General features: G+C 35.6%; 1 protein-coding gene across 11 annotated transcripts in view; it reads left to right on the top strand.

The window, feature by feature from the left end:
- The window catches only part of SYNJ1 (synaptojanin 1), a 69,162-nt gene that overhangs the window by 20,351 nt on the left and 29,474 nt on the right, over positions 1 to 19,337 (top strand). For 9 of the 11 annotated variants that reach the window (XM_080374697.1, XM_080374688.1, XM_080374694.1 and 6 more), the window contains exons 7-16: positions 506 to 567; positions 1,161 to 1,257; positions 2,567 to 2,736; positions 4,775 to 4,856; positions 7,600 to 7,752; positions 10,865 to 11,030; positions 12,771 to 12,794; positions 17,135 to 17,326; positions 17,459 to 17,543; positions 18,826 to 18,966. In XM_080374697.1, coding sequence (XP_080230823.1) covers positions 506 to 567; positions 1,161 to 1,257; positions 2,567 to 2,736; positions 4,775 to 4,856; positions 7,600 to 7,752; positions 10,865 to 11,030; positions 12,771 to 12,794; positions 17,135 to 17,326; positions 17,459 to 17,543; positions 18,826 to 18,966 — 1,172 coding nt within the window. The remainder of the gene's footprint in view (positions 1 to 505; positions 568 to 1,160; positions 1,258 to 2,566; positions 2,737 to 4,774; positions 4,857 to 7,599; positions 7,753 to 10,864; positions 11,031 to 12,770; positions 12,795 to 17,134; positions 17,327 to 17,458; positions 17,544 to 18,825; positions 18,967 to 19,337) is intronic. The other 2 variants (XM_080374695.1, XM_080374687.1) reach the window with 1 other exon arrangement.

Raw genomic sequence — 19,337 nt, 5'->3', positions numbered from 1 at the left:
CAATGGAGCATCCAAAGAGACTGTTTTCTTCTGAATTGTTCTTGAGGATAGCTCTTTTCAAGAAGTAAATATGGATCTAGAGTTACTATAATATAATTTCATCCCAATTTTCTTGAAAGAGGGATTGTGTCAGTAGCTACTACTGTGATACAGTTTTTACAGAGAAGATTAAAAAGGTTCATGCCTTACTGTGATTCTAGGTTCTTTAAACTAGACATTTTGCGGTAGAATTGCTGAAACATTTACATGCCTTTTACTCAAAACAAGAAGTAATTAGATGACATGACAAAACATATTAAATAAAGTGTTTTTTAGAAAAAAGAGTAGGAATTCAAGATAAATTTATAAAAAGAATGCACACCGTAGTAAGAAGAATATATTTTGGAGATTTCATTTAGAAACTGAAATGAATTTTCAGGCTGTATTTAGGATCAAAGTAGGTCTTTGAAGAACAATTAATCAAATGTGTAAAGACAGATAATTTAATGTAATCTTCATGTTATAGGTGGGATCCCATCGTGTCAGAATGTCAAGGGGGTTTGAGGCAAATGCACCAGCTTTTGACAGGTGAAAGAATGTCTTATATTTTTGTTAATGCACTATAAACCTCTGATAAGTGATGCATCAGAGGGATGGAATGTTATTCCAAATGGGAGGCTTTGTCTATACAAATGTGTGATTCAGAAGAACAGCAAACTGCCTGGGCAGCTTTTTCAGACTTCTACAAGATTGCTTGTACCTTCGAGTGCTTAGCTGAAAAGTCTGCAGAAAATTTAGTACAGTGAAATACTTTGTTAAACTGAAAATAAAAGTTATAGCAAGTTTACATTGAATAATCCATATTTGTCAGCTGCTGTATAAAAGTAAAATTCATATTTTGATTTTAGTCCTGCCATGGCACTTCAGCTTCACAACTGAATGGTTTTACATTGCTGTTACAATGTTGTCGCATCGATGCTATTACCCTAATTACACAGCAGTCATTGGTTGTCTGCTATTATTGACTTATATTGATTTGTTTGGACATGATGTAATAAAAGGCTTGTGGCAGTTACTAGAGTAGCCAGGACGTTTCTGCAGCATCTCAAGTCAGTGTTGCAGGTGTTTGTGTTAATTTTCTACATGCCAGAAGATGACTGGAATTTTTCTTCTGTTAACAGGCATTTCCAAACTCTTAAAAATTTATATGGCAAGCAAATTATTGTAAATTTACTTGGGGCAAAAGAAGGGGAGCACATGCTCAGCAAAGCTTTTCAGGTGAGTATGACAATTCTCTCACTGTGCATATCCTTGGAATTTGCCTGTTTGTGATGAAGCTTTTATATAGCCTTCAAAAAATGAAACAGTTATGCTCTGGAGCAACTATCACTTGTGGTTAAAATTGTATTTATCATGAAAGCAGTTCTTAAGATACACAATGTGAAATAAATTTTTAAAAGCTCTCTATATAATTAGTGTTCAATTATGTTCAGATTGGTTACTGAAAAATTCTAACAGCAACATAGACAACGTTGAGGGATTTTCAGTTATTTTCATATTTCATGCTTATTAGTGGCTAATTGAAAAAATAAATCTTCTTTTCACTATGAAATTCATGAATAAATAAATGATACTTTGTGGTATTTAATACTGTGATGTTTCTTTTAAAAATCTTTCCCTTGGAATTCCTGGATATATTCTTTAATACTTAAATTAAATTATGATTTTTTTTAATCATAATATAAATATGCTTCATAATTTAGTAGAAATATTTGTTCAGAAGATGTTAACTGCAAGTGGCCATTTTCATGAGTTCCCGTTAGTTAGGTTAAAAATAACTGTTACACTGTAGTCCATAAATACTGACAATTTGAGAAGTTCTCTGTGAGCCAGAGCACATTTCAAGAGCCATCTGTTATTTCCCTTTCTTTTTTCCTTTTCCCTTTGTATTATAATGGTTGAATGTCTTGAGCCATTCACTAGTATCTTCTCTGTTTCCAGCTATCCCGATAGGAGACTTTAGTGTTCCCAGATGCATATCAATGTCCAATGCAGATCACAACTTTGCCAACAAAGATTGTGTGAGCACTTCAAGACTTCTCAGGGAGGGAATATTAGAAAAAGTTTTGCTCAAAGCCAGCCTCCACAGCAACCTGAATAATTTGTGCATTTTCTTCAGTAATAGTTTATGGAGTGTTTACTCAGTCCCTGTTGCTGGCAGGCACGTCTAAAATGGTGACCATTAGTGAAAGGGATTTCCACTGAAAGAATTCTTTGCAAATGGAAGCATTTTAACAGTAGAAGAGGTTGTAGACTGTCTTGGTGACCACTAGTATAGTAAGGAAAAAACTGACTTCAATTGTGACAAGAAAAAGAAAAAACATAGTCAAAATATTAACCAGTTCCGAGTGATTTGTTGAACAAGAGTGATAAAAATGGTTTTATTTTACCTAAGAGAAAGCTTGTAATAAACAAGATAGCTAATAAACAGCTTTAAAAATATTTTTATCCTCTTATTTACCTTCTACTACTATATGTTTGGGTATTCGTATATTTATACCTTTTTCTTCTCTTTTTACAATGTCAGAGCCATTTGAAAGCTTCTGAACATTCAGCTGATATCAAAATGGTGAACTTCGATTATCATCAAATGGTTAAAGGTGGAAAGGCAGAAAAACTACACAGCGTGCTTAAACCTCAAGTCCAGAAATTCTTAGAATGTGGATTTTTTTATTTTGATGGAAAGGAAGTTAAAAGGTTCGTGTGTGTAACTTCTGTAAATTTCTTCAATCAAATTATGGTTCCAAGATGCTTTTCACCCCTTTGCAAGAAGCTAAGAGAAAAAACTTTACTTCTGTTGTGTTTTTATTATATCGAAGATGATGTGCACTAAGTGAAATACGAGTCACTTCAGTCTATTAATATTTTGTCTCATTCTGAATGTTCTCTAAAAATCTTAATGGAAAATATCTCAGAGATGTTGATGGGGCATGACTTAATTTCAGGCCTTTGACCTCATGATTTTGGTGCAAATGGGCAATTGTCCTTTTTCTTGGGTGCACCCATGTGGGATTAAAGAATGAATATTTTTCTATCTTCCTGTATAATGTTTGTATTTTCCTCAGCAATAGAACATACCATTTTCTGTTTGTTGTAAATGCTGATGTAGAGTGCAATCTTTTTCTAAGTCTGTTTGCACCTGGATCCCCCATTTGAGAGATTCAGTTCTCCACAAATTATGAATGGGATGCATGTTTTCTGCCCTGCTCTGTACTTCTCAGTCCTGCTGTACTTCTATTCCTATTTCCCCACCCCTCTTCCTAGAGCAAAGGCTGTGCTTATCTCAGCAGGAAAAGGGTAGCAGGGCCAGAAATAGGCAACATTCCTGCTCTTCTCCCTTCCACACCCTTCCTCCTTTTAATTAATACCAGAGCAAACTGCTGACTGAGGTTCTCCGTGAGAAAGAGAAATGTTGAGTGAGGGGATTGTCACGTACAGTGGGGTTTCATCTTCTAGTGCAGTGGGAGAGGAGAAGAGGGTTCCAGTGCCACTCTGTCCTCTAACCTGGCTGTATGATTAAATGCTCCAGGGGCATTTTTTCATAGGCCTGAATAAGATTACGTTTAGTGGAATAGTACTTAGGTCCCATCTCCACCTCAAAATGTCACTGACCATTCTCCAAAAAACTTTAAAAGTGGTGTGACACTTTGTGGTGGGAGAACACCATTTTGTCTTGATGGAGATTCAAATGATATTATTACTCATACAAAAGACAGACAGCAGAACAAAAGCAAAATAGGCTGTGGCTTGTGATGGCTTGAAGAATTGCATTAATAAGAGATAACGGTGATGATTTTTGTAAGTTCACAGACCATCTCCTTTAGACAATGTCAGGTTTTTTTCTAACACAGATAGCAAACTGTTTTGTATTTCATATCAAATACAGAGATAGTAATGAAAAAATAATCTTGGAGAAAGTTTTTCAAAACTTTCTACAGTTTATGGTTAGATCTCCAAGTAAATGTGATGAAGCCTTACTGACTGAATTGGATAAAGTGTATAGTGGGAATGATGAAAGTAAGGAGTAAGTGTGTATCCCTGGGACAGCCATCAGAATTTTGTACTCATAGCCAGACGAGAAGAACATGGATGTTGCCTAATGTGATCCTTCTAAGACCTTTACAGCACAAGTTAATGGACTTCTCTCAAAGAAAGGGGAGCAGTTTAGAGCATCTGAGGGCCTCAAGCATGTGTCAGACTAAAGAGGAGAGGCTTATTTTCATTTTGATTTGGGGAGGAAAGAGAAAATAATGAGGGGTTGAAATTGGCTTTAGTTTTATCACAATTTCTTGTTACTTTTAATTTAGTTAAATCCAAGAGCTGTCCTAATATTTTTTTTTCCATTTTTGTTTTAAGTGAGTTATTTCCCTCTGAGATTCTTGTGAAGTGTGTTAGTTGGATTGTTTGAAAAGAAAACTTTATCCTGCATAACACTAACTGAGCAAGCAAGGGGAACTGGGGAAAAACTGAAGAAGAAAGGGTCATGTTATTTGTAGGAAAAAAATTAGTTTTGTGTAGTGAGTACTGCTGCAAAATTCGCTGCTGTTACTGGAGCTAACTTCTATTGCTGAGGCATTTATAAACATACTTGCTTTGACAGTAACATTGCACTGACAATACCCTGATTTACTATTCTGGTTCAGATCTTGATGTCCCTGTCTTTGTTGATGATACGTGTGTTAAATGAGTTATTTCAGTTGTTTTCTCTCTCTGTCTTTCATTGTCCTTGGCACAGATCTCAAAGCGGTACTGTCAGAACGAACTGCTTGGACTGTCTGGATAGAACAAACAGCGTGCAGGCTTTCTTTGGCTTGGAGGTAGGAAAAACAGTATCCAGATACACAACTACTGCTGATACTTCTGTAACAATTAGGCTGTAAAAGCAACGTTACCTTCCCGATGGAAGATGAATTAAAATGTTTCATAGCTGGCAGTTTGAGTTACAGCATGATACTTGTTTTGTTCTGGGGCAACCAGACATAGTAGTTACAGAGGCAGTAGTTGTGTGGTAATTGTTAATTTAACAGTAGTCATGCAGCATTATGAAAAACATGTTCTTTTTTAGGTGTCAGTTTCATACGTCTGTTAAGGTTCAGACCTGCAGTTCTAGAAGAGGTAGTAGTTTTGTAGTCCTTCACAAAAACACTTGCATTCACAGTTACTGTATTAGATTAAATTCTTCAGCATATAGGATTACTGTTCTTAGCATCCACAGTGCTGCGTGTTCATATTTTCATAGCACGTGCTGTGAATTCTTCATGGGACAGTGTCACGGTTGAGGCTTTGGCCATGCTCAGACTGAGTAGCTGGAAATTAATTGTGGGATTCAGTCCTCCTGCAGGGGTGTGCTTCAACATATTGGCTTGCTATTTGAAACAAAGGTTATACCCTACAGGCTTTATACATGGAAGCTTGAACGCATGAACCTGACAGGAGCTGATGGAGTAAAATAGTACTGATTGAGCGAAAAGAGTAGCTGTGAAAAACTTTTGACAGCTCCGCTCAGTAAACTGTTTGACTCCTAAAGATAAAATTCTTAGCATGTTTAAAAATTAAAAATCATGGGTGCTGTAACATCAAACCAGAGAAAAGGATTATTCTTTTGTTTTCTGAATTTTATTTAATTAAAATACTCTTGTTTTAGCATTTGTAGGAGGATTTTCTGTGAGAACTGCAAAATCCATGGGCTGTAGAACAAACGTTTCTGATTCTGGAATATGTAGTGCTTTGCTGCTGCGTTTACCAAATGAACACTGTTGCCAGTTCATTGGTGTTTTAGTCCAATGGAATACTGGACTGTTTACCCTCATACAAATACTGCAAAGATTTTTCTTTTAACGTTCAACATCAGTACATACGGTAGCAGATAAGACTCTTTTAGAGATCTCATGCCTTTTTTCTCTATTGTTTCAGCTCTTCACGTGCCATACAGGGTCATACCTTTCAATTACTAAAATTAAGAAAAGTAGTTCTTTAGTCCACTGGGTGTTGAAGAGTAGTGGCATGCTTTGAAAATCCCACAGCATTGTATTGCATTATGTAGTTTGTTTATCTGTCCATCCTGTATTGACTTTGCCATGGGAGAGATAAATTATTACCTTAAAGCCTTTCCTGGTCCTAAATCTGTTTGCTGGAGTTTAACAGTTCACTGTAGATAGAAATGCAAGCTTGAAGCAACCAGTTAGTTTACCTTAAATGAGCCATGAGAAACATTGCCTATTGAATTTTACAGATAATAGAGTGGTTTTCTATGGCCTAAGAACAAATCTTTATACTCTTGATGCGTATAGTTGCTTACATGGCAAACTTAGCTTTGCAGCTCTATTTTTTCCTTTCTTGTCCTTTTAAGAACTGGATTAAATATTTTTTTAGACCAGGTGTGCTGAATTTTCATTGGTGAGAGCTAAATTACAATTTCAGTTAAATATGTGAGTAAAATTACAGAACTAATCAATAAGAAGGAAAATGGTAAATCCTCATGAGCTGCTTGCTTCATTTTAAAATTCTATTTAAATTAGATATTTAAATTCTTACCTGTTTTAATATGATACATACTTCGTTTATCAAGTGCTGGCCTCTGAAAGACCACCTAAAATTACAAGATACAGGACCCAATTTCTGAAGCTTCTTTTCTTGTCTATTTCTACTTAATTTTGTCTGCAAGTTCCTTTTTGTAACTTATGTTAATTCCTGCCCAACCTTCAGAATTTTGCCTTTATGTCATTTTATGTTCATCATTTTAGATTCCTTCTTGCCATTGGACACCTCAAGGTTTAAAAGATTTTTAAAAGCTCTTGAAAATAGCTTTTTTATTTTGTTTTTTTTATATTTATGTTCGGTATTATGTTGGTAGCCACAAACAGGAGAAAATTACTTGACTTTTAAAAAATAATTATGGTTCCACAAACCACAATTTCAGACAAGGTACAATGTCCCCATTCTATATCCATGAGCATTATGCTACATTTAAGTAATGTATTTAAAGTAAAACAATACATTTATATCTATTATATATATACAATTTAGATGCATTTAATGTAGACTGTGCATCGTGGAAAATTACTTCAGGTATATTGATTGTAAGGGTAAACATTGCAGTGTGTTATGCATGAAAACAGTGACTGACAGAGGCCCTTGGTATTTTACTGATTACAGTACTCTGTTGCTGCTGCACTTGATAATACAGGTCAGTGTGTTTGGTATTACACTTTTTTGGGAATAACATTAATTGCTCTAATTCTAAATTATTTAAGTAGAGAGACTTGAGAACTGAAAATAGCTTACTTTGTAATTAGTGAATTTTTGGATGAAAATATTTATAAATCAAGCACATAATTCTTTTCCTATATTACTACTTGCCTTTAAAAGAAAGTGAAGTGCTGGTGCTAAAGTTACATGTATGATGCGGCCTTTCAAACAGGACATGGTGTCAGTTTTTTCAGAATGATACATGGAAACAAGGATTTTTTTCATGCATGTGTGCTGAAAAAGTATGATGTACCTTTTAATAAATGCATTTAAAGATTTTTCTTTTGCAAATGTTGTCTTCAACTGTTGCAGATGCTAACAAAACAACTGGAGGTGTTAGGATTAGCTGAGAAGCCTCAACTGGTTACTCGCTTTCAGGAAGTTTTCAGATCCATGTGGTCTGTGAATGGTGATTCTGTCAGTAAAATCTATGCTGGAACTGGAGCCCTTGAAGGAAAAGCTAAGGTAAAGTACATGTTATGAAAAAAATTTACCAGTATTCAGTATGGATTTTAAAAAAATCCGTCATTAATATAACAACTATGAGATTTTCTTTAAAAAAATGTGCTTTTGTTGTAATCCTAAAAAAACTAACCACCCCTCAAAAATTAACATAAAAAGTTGGTTATGTTGATAACCAGGTCTTGTTTCAGTACATCCTTTCTCAGCCATGCTCATGCCTCCGAGATAACACCATCGTGTAGGAAAGGATGAGGCTTAAACCTTTTTTATTTCTTTAGATCATAGTTCAGAAAAATGTATATACAAATCAGCTTTAGTTTCTTTGAATAATTTCATTTTTCTCTGTGTATCTCTGCCTGCTGCTGTTTCAGTTTCCTTCACTGTATCTCCTTTCTTTTAAAATGTGTTTCACTGGACATCGTTGTTCATGCTTTTAGGGTTTATTAACAGCATCAAAATTAAACGGGTTGCAGCAGAGTGTTTTTTGTTTGCATGTTCCTGCAGCTATTTCTTCTTAATTTTGCAATTACTGAAAAAAAACCAAATTCTGTTTCTACCTTGCTTTCTAATGTTGAGATAACAGTTCTGTACTACACAACAATGTAATGCTCTGTTTCTCTTCAACTTGTTTTGTCTTTGTTTATGCCTGAGTTGTTCAGATTTTCTAATGCTGTCCTTTATTTTTCTTCTAACAATGTTGCTTTTTTTGTTTCCATAATTCTCTCTCTCATTAAGTGATACCTGTCAAAACAAATGTTGAACCACAGAAATTTTTGCCCTGAGTTCCTACAGGAATTTCTTTTCATACTGTTCTTTTTATTCAAGAATGCACTGCTGCTCATTCCATGTTATATACTATGTACTCATAGTCAACTGTTTTGTTTGTCCATCACTCGTTCATTCAGACTATATCAGAGTCCCTCTCTGCCCATGTACAAGGCATTGCAGTAAAGTACATAAAAAGAAAATAAAGGAAATAGACTTGTTGCTTATTTTACTCTTAATTGTTGCACACAGGACTTTTTCATTTGGGAACTGTTTGTATTTTAGCATAGAATCAAGTTTGGTTAAAGATGTTTAGTTTTATTTTCTTACAAAAATGTCACCCAGACTGTCAGGAAAACTACAGTAAGTATTTTATGGGGTGTTTCCCCTTCTCCTGAACCTTACGTGTTTCTTTTCCTAAATTAATAGTTTTCTGCTATTAGTTTGGCTGCTTAAATTTTTTACTTGGTGAAATGCGTTTACTGTATTTACACTTCCATTTTTAATGTTTAAAACACAGAGTACATTTACTCTGCTGTCTTTGTAATAACATAGGATCCCTGCCCTGGTACAACTGTTAATGAGTACCACATCTCATAAAACAAACACAGCATCCCTGATGGAAGTCCATCTATTTGAAGACGATCTTCAATACTTGCAAAGCCATACAATACTGGCCATTGTTTCACTGAACCCTGGCCAGGTCACTACTCCTTATGTTCTTGAGTACTCTATAATATGTTTTAAAACACAGTTTTTACATTGTTTTATTCTCATTTCTCAAATTAAAAGTTTGATGTTTGAAATTCTGCTATTTCTTGCTCGTCAGTTTGATTCTTCAAAGTCCAAGAGTACTTAGAAGTAAAAATGTAGAAATTTAGGATAGGAGAAAAAATATTTTAACCTCAAATGTGTTAATATGCATTTCTGTACTGAAAAAGAGTCCTTTTTAAAGTATTATAATACTCATTACATCTAACTCCTTACCTACTCTTTCTTTTGCTTTCTCTGGGTTCCTTTCAATTATTTGCCTGGTATGTGAATGGTGAGTGTGCTTTTTGGATCATGTCATAAATTATACATTGTCTGACAGAAAGGGAGCAGCATCCTATTAAACTCCTGTTGCAATAGTATGCTCCCCAACACCTCATCCACGTTGTCTTCCAAAAATCACGGTGCCAATTTACTACTCCTTATCTTGACAAGAGAGTAGTTTCTTTCTTGTTGTCTAGTACGATTCATAGAACTAAATGATGGGTTAGTTTTTTAGTTTTCTTAAGCTTTTGTCTTTTTTTCTTACGCATTTAAGAGACCTTCATGAACAATGCCAGCTGCAAGCTTGGAGTATTTTTAATAATAATATAATACCATGCAGCATCCCGGATGGAGTAGGGTCTATATTTCATATACGTGCAATAGCATGTGTTCACACACACCTCACAGGCAAAATACACTTAGATGCATAAGGCACAATAAACCATGTAATCAAGAAATGTCTTTGTGCCTGTCATTGTCGGTGCTGTGTACACAGAATAAATAACACTGCTGTTTTTTGAGTCAAATATGAGACTGCATGGCATGTTGATTACATCATCCTCTAGATATCTGAACTACAGGGAATATCTAGTAGCAGTACATCTCTTGGAGATTCTTGTTTAAATTTAGTTAAACTTGTTTAGTTCAGGTAGTTGGACACTGTTCTTTTGGAGCAGTGTTCCAGTCATGCCACGTGTGTGATGTGAGCAGCGACTGTCTTCCTATGTATGTAGCTATAGATGGGTGTGTATGTTCCTTCTGGGATACTGCATGAGACTTGCACGTTATTTTAAAGTTAAGGGGTCTTAGTAAGCTGAAGCTCTCTCTTTTTTTAACACTGATATTTCAGAATGTGAATTCTGAACTAATATGCTCATAGGTGTATATACATACATATTCATGTATCATGGCATTTGGACTTAAGTGCTTGCTCATCTCTCACTATTTGGGGAAAAGCCCAAAATCTTGTATCATGGTCTAAACATGGCACTATATCAATTTGATTTTGAAACCCAAGTGTTTAGGGAAAAAAATAACATTCCCCTCCCTGCAGTACTTTGCTTAAATAATTTAAACTGGAATTATCTGCTTGTTAGATATGCCTTGAAAGTATTACTCTGGTGTTTAGCATTTGGAGGGGGGGAAGCACACATAGTACAGTAGGCTCAGAAGACTTTATTCAATACTTTAAGAAGGGAATTGCCTTAGATTTTAAAATCATTAATGAAGTTTACAAATATGTTACTGAATATTGCCAATGTTATTGTGAGCAGTGTCCAACATAAAATATTTTATACATATTCCTCCCTAACAGGCTGGAAAGCTGAAGGATGGTGCTCGTTCTGTGACCAGAACGATTCAAAATAACTTTTTTGATAGCTCCAAGCAGGAGGCCATTGATGTTTTGTTATTGGGAAATACCCTAAATAGTGATTTAGCAGATAAAGCACGGGCTCTCTTAACCACCAGCAGTTTACGCGGTATGTGTCTTTCGGGATTTTAATCTGTCTGATAACTATTTGGTGTAAAAAAGCTGTATGGAGTCTGTTTTCAAAGCAATATTGGAAAGTATAAATGCTATTTATGTTCTGTTGGCTTATTAAAAGATGAAAGTTACTTCTGCTTTACTAATATTACCAAACTAACATGCTTGCAGTAATTTGTTGTTTATATTTTGTTGATGTCCGGTGGTATAATAGGTAAATATTTGTGGAGCATGTTTGTCTGAACTTTACTGTAGATGCATGTTAGATATGTTCTGTTCAGCTCTTAAAATCCATTTATAGCAAGTGTTAATCATAACAATTACCTGCTGAATTTGGGGGAAAAAAATCCTGATTTATTAAAATACTAGGGTGTTTTATTGTTTTTTAAATGTCTTAATTTGATCCATCGTGTCAGTGAAGAAATTCTCACCATAGTGTTAAACTAGATAGAAAGCATTTATTCTTTTCACAGTCCTAAGAATGCTGGTATTTATCTTAATTTTGGTTTCTAAGGTACTGAGGAGCAAAAGGGGTATGGGTAATGGAAGAATATTTAAGGTAACAGGAGCTATCAGAAAATTCCTGATGAATTATTTTCCATCACAGAATGTCTTTTTGTGAGAAGTCGTCTTTCCCAGGAATGTCTGCACCACAAAAGCTTGTCAGGCTTTGTGGGTGAAATTCTACTTCAGAATCAGAGAGATTTCAGTAAGAAACTCTGCGTAGGCAGCATAGCCGTGTGGGGCTTGGGTGGTCTGGGTACAGGAAGGTCGTTCACCTAATCAGAACAAGGAGTTGAACCACAGCAGCCTGTATCCCCAGACAGAGGTGTAGCCTACATGATCCCCAGGACTACAGTCATGTCCCATCCTTCTGCAGACTTGATGGGCAGGGAAATAGTAAGTGGGCCAGGTGTAGGGCTGTGATTAGAGAACTCTCCTGAGATACAAAAAATAGAGGGGCTAATTCCTGGGCAAAGGAGTTCAGATTTGAGTCTTTCTTTCCAAGGTGCCAGGTAAGAGTGTCCTAAATGGTGGGTTGTTCCTGGTTTCAGGGATTAACAACATTCTTAATTTTTCCTTTTCTTTTTTCTTTCCCCCCCCTTTCTTCTTGACACTTCTCAACCTAGAGTGAGAAAAATGTGTCAAAACTTCAGTGCAAATCTGTGACATGAGAAAAAAAATTATTGCCCAATTGTAGTCTTCATCTTGTGGGTATTTATGTATTTCCAATGTGTAACCTGAAAGACTGTTTTCCTCTCATTTCTTTACCACAGGTTTTCATATTATTGTAATTTTCCTGTATCTGAAACCTGCTTAATTGGCCTCGCCTCAAAAGTAGTTGAAAGTCATTTTTATTTCTTTTCACTTTCTCTGTGAATGCAAGCTGTCCTTTCAACATTTGCAGCTCCTGTCAGCTGAGGAACATTAATGCCTCTTTACTGAACATAATGTCTTCATGTTGTCTGCTAGGTGGTGCATTAACTAGAGAGACTTCATTTTTATTATCCATTATTAATTAAGCAAGGAAAGAGAATTTGGTAATACTGTTGTGGAACTTTTTAGATTTTGCAGCATAAAAGATGTCCTTTAACTGATGCAGGTGGTTATGTGTAATAAATTGTATATCACAGCATGTTCTCTCACATATTTTTGGAATGGAAATGGAAGATTTTAAAAAACAATTACTTATTTGACTAATTTTTTTCTTGTTTCCTTCTTACTGCATCCGTAGTTTCAGAGCAATCATTACAATCAGGTATAGTATAGTAAATTAAGCTGTAAATATCTGAGCAGCTCTTGTGCTTCTCTGGCTTTTTTTTTTTTTTTTTTGTGCCTATTTGCATAATATTTGGTTGTGGGCTCATTTTCCTAGTAGTGTTTGGATCTGGCATTCCTGTGCCCCAAAATCCCTTAATCCAAGAAAAACTCTTCAGTATGAGAGAAGTGAAAATACAAGGGGTGAAAAATGTTTCAGTTGTGCTTGGCTGTGAGTTACAAAAAGAGACAGTCAATTCTTTGGATTTTATTTTTGCAAATGCTTTATTCTAGCTTGTAGAGGAATTTGCTTTTTTATCTTGTTTGGGAGCTTCTGTGGTTTTGTTTTGGGTAAGAGGTAAAATTCTTCAGCATGATTTGTAACTTCATCTTATTTGCTATTAGAAGCTCTACTTGCTTGTGTTCTTGCATGAGACAGACTGATTTTGTAGTATCTCTCAGCAAAGATTAACGTACTGGAATGGTCTGAAATAACATGTTGACACTTGTGTTTTGTGGAGCAAAAGTACAGTCAAAACCACTGAGATATGGTTACCTCTGCACATGACACAAAATGAAAGTATTAGAGCATCTATTTAGGTAAAAGTCTTTAAAAACTCTTTTAAGTGAAGAGAAGGCTCAAAGAGGGAATTTCGTAGTTAACTCCTAATCTTCTACTTTGAGACACTTCAGTAGTATCTTGCCCAATGTTTGTGATGTTGGGTTTAAAATAAGAGAGATTGGCTTCAGAGGATTCAGCAACACTGTGAACATGAAAAAGTGATAAAGTAATAATAAGAATGTGTAGGGATGAGCCAGATAAAGAAAAAGGAGATAAAAGGTATCTTCAATTTAAGAAGCTTCTGAAAACTCCTGGTTGTTATCATTGTAAGTTAACAACATAAGCAATATAATGCCTTTGAGCTTTGTTTTCAGACTTTTCTAATTCTTAGTGGAAATCCTTTGTGTTGTAATTTAAGTTGTTTTCATTAAGCTGCTCCGTTTGGGGAGATGTGATATACACATATTCCATATTTTTAAGGGAGAGCTGCGAGTACTTGTCAGCTGGGCCACACTTCATCATTTCATTGTTCCCAGAAACTATTATTTAAAATAAAATATTCCTAGTGCTCATATGTTCAGATTTTAGTATGTGTTGAGAAAATTTAATCAGCTGTTTCTGAGCTATTGCCTTGATAGGGTTTATTGTGCTACCTCTTGGAAGTAGGTTCACTGAAACCAGATCAGATGCTTAGTTTCTGGGTGAGAGGAGAAAAGTATATGCTTAATACCCAGGAATATGAAGGGAGAAGAGGAGGGAAAGAAGCAAGGAAGCTCTTAATAATTGTTCAGACAAATCTGCTATTTTAAGAGAATAGTGAAGTTGTGCACGGTATCCCCTGAACCTGTGCGCTTGGGTCATAGCTGCTAGCCCTGGGTACTGAAGATTGACAGGGAGGATCCTTGGAAGAAAGCATGAGGATTTGTTGTTGGCTAGATTGTTGTTCAAATACATCTGAAGTGTTTAGGGCTTTTTTTTTTTTTTTTTGCCTTCCCCCCCCTCCTTAGAAAACCACTTAAACCATAATCTGTATTTTTGAACGTTAAATGTTTTTTGCCTTTACATTCTTCTGGTTTTTGCCTTTACATTCTTCTCAGTTTCGCTTTTTCTATTAGTGTTTTACTGTATCTACTTAAATAATGAGATCTGAGTCACAGGTAATACACACCTGAAATTAGCTGATTCATTGGTGTTTTGTCAGTGTTAAAAACTGTTTATCAGTATAAACCGTCACATTGTCATTTATGGTGTTACCATCTATACTATAGCAGCCTAGTTTATAACTCATGAAAAGTCATACATGTCAACTATTTTTTAACTTACTGATGTGACGTTTCACTGTGGGTTTCATCTGGATACAAATTGCATATATTGAAACGTATCTGCAGTAATTTGGATGTGTAGTAAAATAGTTCAGTCCAGTTCAGTTGCACAGAATATCCCACCAAGAATTCTTAATTAATACTCCCTTTGTAGAACTGATTTCTAAACATCGCCTGCCTAGTATGAACAGCACTTAAAAGTATTTTTGCTGCAAAATAACAGAAAACGTAATGGATTGGATTTTTAACATTGTAGAGAGAGAGATACAACTTTGTTGTAAAGGTAAATAGCTAGAAATGTGTAGGAGAAAAATGTATGCAGGAGGCTCAGGGGCTCTGAAAAACAATTTGCCCACTCAGTATTTTGGAAAACAGATGAAAGCTTCATCTTTTATTTATTTTTATTCTAATGTAGAAAAAGAGTCATTCTACAATTTAGAAAGCTTGCTAGTTTTAAGATATGAATTTCTTGTTTGTAATAAGCATGTTGTCAGTTCACTTCTAAAGTTCTATCCTGGTAAGATTTTTCACATTAGAGGTTCATGACAGTGTCAGGAGTTAATTAGGTAATAATTCAATTTTGCAGCTTTTCTTAAAAGCTGTTTGGTAGCAGATACAAGTTATTTGGAGTAACTGTTTAAAATTAAGCTGAAAACCACTTAATTTGCAAAAGAAAAAGAAGGAACTAAAGCGGAGAGTATAAAAGTACAAACTCTGCTTCTAAACTTGCTCACAGTGCTACAAAGGCTAATCTGTGCAGATCTTCAGAGCTGTCTGTGATGCTGTTTTGGGTTCCTTGGGTTCAGCTAATCCTTTGGATGCTTTGGGTACTTGTATGTATAATGGCTACAACATTTCTTGGATTCATTTCTTTTCAGTGGTCAGGTGCTTGGGTAGCTTCTGTCCTTGACTCTCAGGAGGCTTTTCTGGCATTTTGGTGGACTTCTTGACTTGACTGTTAGCTAGTGTGTAGATACATTCAAAAGTAGACTCAGCATTTGGCTTTCACCTGAAGGTGTAAAGTATTTTGTTGGCTTCTTGCTGTTTTCTTCACTTTATTTACTTGTATTATGATAAGGAAAACGTGATCCCAAACATGATTTCCCCAAGGAGACACTGGTCAGTTTGTTGTCTTCTGTATGATTACCCCATATATGAATATATGATTTGTTCACAATGAAAGAGTTCACAAACAATAAATACAATGTATTATTTTCTTCTATTGTTTCCAGTTTGTTGCAAAACCAATAGAGTTGGAGATTACCTGATTTTTGCTTTAATCGAGTAGCCAAGATTCTGTAGCATGTTAAAGGTGGTAAACTTAAAAAGAATAACTAAAAAGACCAATCAGCTCACTAATTGTCCCATTTTGGAGATATGAATGGAAATACTGTGCCCAGTAGCTGACCATTTTGCAGAACAGCACACAGTGAAGGGAAGAATTCCATCTAATGTTGTTTATAAGATTCTCACTGGCTCTCATAACGATGACTATTCCAAATAGGTAAATTAATATTACTTAGGTAAAGTAAAATGTAAACGATACTGTTTACACCTGATGCATTTTTTATTCCACTGACATTGAAGAAAAAAAGGAGCATAATTTTAGAAAACATTCATATCTGTTCATTTGCATTAGGAAATGTATCTGTATGAGTTATTATGCAGCTGATTTATGAAGGGACTTTTAAAATCTCTGTAACTCTAGTGCCTGACTATTGAATAATCTTTTTTGTTTGCTGGTTTCTCACAATGCCCTTTACAGATGGGTCATTCCTCTCTCTCCCATCTGGCAGATAGAAACAAGGCACAGAGAAAAACTGGTGTGAAAGAGAAATTAGTTTAATTGTTTTGAATCCTAGCCTACTTTCCTCACTAAAGCAGAATTTTAGGAATTCTGCTGCCCTAAAAAATAATTCAGATTTGTGGTTTAAATAGGCATACTTTAAAATGATAAAATAATGTACCTTAAATCTGTTTTAGTAGTCTAACAGTTGTTCTTACACTTCTAGAAATTAACATATCTGTAAGGTTTTTTTTGTAATGGAGATTGAATTTCATATATGTAATCTATGAAAACGAGGTAGATACCCATGTTGGCATGTATGAAAAGTAATGGTTTCTGTAGAGAGTCACAGGTAGGGTGAAAGACTGACAGGTATTTCTAAAACATAGAAATTATGTTTCTTTTATATATATAGATAGATAGATAGATAGATATGCATTTAAACAAATTACTACTGTCTTTCATTCAGTCAGTATCCTACCCAGACAAGTAATATATCTGCAAATGTAACTTCCCTTGTGAAAAGCTGCGTTCATCTTGCTTTCACAGTTTAACTTTCTGTATGTCTGTGCATGGATTTGCTGCCATTTTGTTAAGGGAAAGATCTCATTGCCAGATTTTCTAAAGAAACATTCTGTATAAAAATAATGTCTTTTCAAATGTTTTTGCAGCATCTGTAAAAGTGCTAAAGAGTATGTGTGAAAACTTTTATAAGTATGCAAAACCGAAAAAAATTAGAGTCTGCGTTGGGACGTGGAATGTCAACGGAGGGAAGCAGTTTCGAAGTATCGCCTTTAGAAATCAGACCCTCACTGACTGGCTTCTAGATGCACCGAAGTTAGCTGGTATTCATGAGTTCCAAGGTAAGGTTTGTATTCTGTCATTTTGTTCTGCTGATTTTCATAATTAGACCATAAACATTAAAATAGATATGTGAGGTCTTGGTTCTTAAATTCTTTATGAATGACTAACAGCTTTTTAACCTTTAAATGCAGATCGCAAAAGCAAGCCTGTAGACATATTTGCCATTGGATTTGAAGAAATGGTGGAGTTAAATGCAGGAAACATTGTGAATGCCAGGTAGGTGATACTATCTACACAGTACTAGGTTGGTTGCTAATCACATTTTTTTGAGTAAAATGCTATTTACGTTTTCTGCTGGTTTGTAGTGGTTGGGATTAGTCTGGATTAATTTTTGACTATTCGAGTTCTCTCTGCCAGTTTCTGTGCCAGGATTGCAGACTTCATCTCAGCTTTCCCTAGCAAAGCTGTGATCACTTAGATCACGTATAATATAATCTCAATGATGAAAACAGTCAGTACTTGACCATATTTTGGATTGCGCCTCCAGTAGCCCCTCAACTTTTTACCTCATTTAACACTGTGAAGAAATTTACCTCTAATGCTTGTAGTGTTCTGCAGTCTCTGTGCCTTCCTACTGCTGGGAACAGCGACGCCTGTGAAATTCCTTCCAAAAGCATGTATTGTTGTTATGCCTTTATATAGTGTCTTGCATCAGATTTTGATCTGTATAAAGCAAGACTTGCTCCCATACTGTCAGTTTTTGCTGTCATTCTATGTATTACATGTATATATATTATTGTGGAGATCAGATTTTTCACCCCTAGCAGAGCGGGTTATGAAAATACATTTTTACTAGTGGTGGGTGGTACCAGTGATGAAGTCTCTATGTCTGGTCCTAGGGTCGTATTCACTTTGTCCATTGTTTTGTCTGCTTGTTTTGCATGTTTTCTGGTGTTCAGCAAGCTTTAACTCATTGGAAAAAGTATCTAAAGCCAGTAACACTGTTGGCCTTTGCACAGGATGTTGTCTTGAGGACAAAGTGACAGTTTGTCATCCCCTAATTTCAAACTGTGTCTAGCTAATGCTGTTGCTAGGTCTGATATTTTTCATTTACACCCAATGCTAGCTCTGAAAACCATGTTCTGTTAGGTCTCTAAGGAAGTTTCTTCTTGATCTAAGACTGTGGACATCTCTGTTTTCCAGTATTGACTGAGGTCTAGGCTAGGAAGTAACTCTGTGGAAAGATTCTCAAGTTTTGCTCCTCTAGCCTAGCATCAGAAATACAGGAAAGATAACCCTGGCTTCTAACACAGTCTGTGGTGTTGAGAAAAGTGAGGCAGGAGTTTTGTGAGGCTGAATTTGAAATGTGATGTCGTGACAGTCTATAGCCTGTGTCTCTGCTAGGAGGCATTTGAGCACCTTTCACAGCTTGGCTTTGGCTTACTACCCCAAAGTTGAGTTAAGGTTATTGTACAAACTTTATTCAACTAGATCAACAGTTTATATACCTGCTTAATTTGATTTAGTTTACAACTGGCATTTTTAATCTCACTGCTAGCACAACCAATCAGAAGCTCTGGGCTGCTGAACTACAGAAGACTATATCAAGAGATTACAAGTATGTGCTGCTGGCTTCTGAGCAACTGGTGGGCGTCTGCCTTTTTGTGTTCATCAGGCCCCAGCATGCTCCTTTTATCAGGTCAGTGAACACACAGCTGTGCCTGGGTTGGGTCACCTTCAGTTTGCTTTGTATTGCAAGCAAACATACAAGTGTACTAAGTAGCATATGGGGCTCTAAATAGCTGTTAAATCTTCTGGGGAGCTAGTTGCTTGAACTCTTTTTACCTCAGTATTTAAATGCCTCATCAGTTGCCAAGAAAGCTTGAAAAGCTGAAGTATTACGTTGTTACCTGCTCAATAGCTGTTGACGTTTTTTTAAAAATAGCCCAGTGGCCTTGCTGCTGAAAAAAACAATGTGAAAATGTTCTCTTACCAAAATAATGTCATACTCAGACGTATTTAAAGCTGTTATTTTCTGTGTCATTGTATTTTAGGTTTAATACTTGATTA

Source organism: Falco punctatus (genome assembly GCF_963210335.1).
Source record: "Falco punctatus genome assembly, chromosome: 2".
Lineage (NCBI taxonomy): Eukaryota > Metazoa > Chordata > Aves > Falconiformes > Falconidae > Falco > Falco punctatus.
Note: the sequence above shows the minus strand (reverse complement) of the source record. Positions and strands in the feature narration are given on the sequence as shown.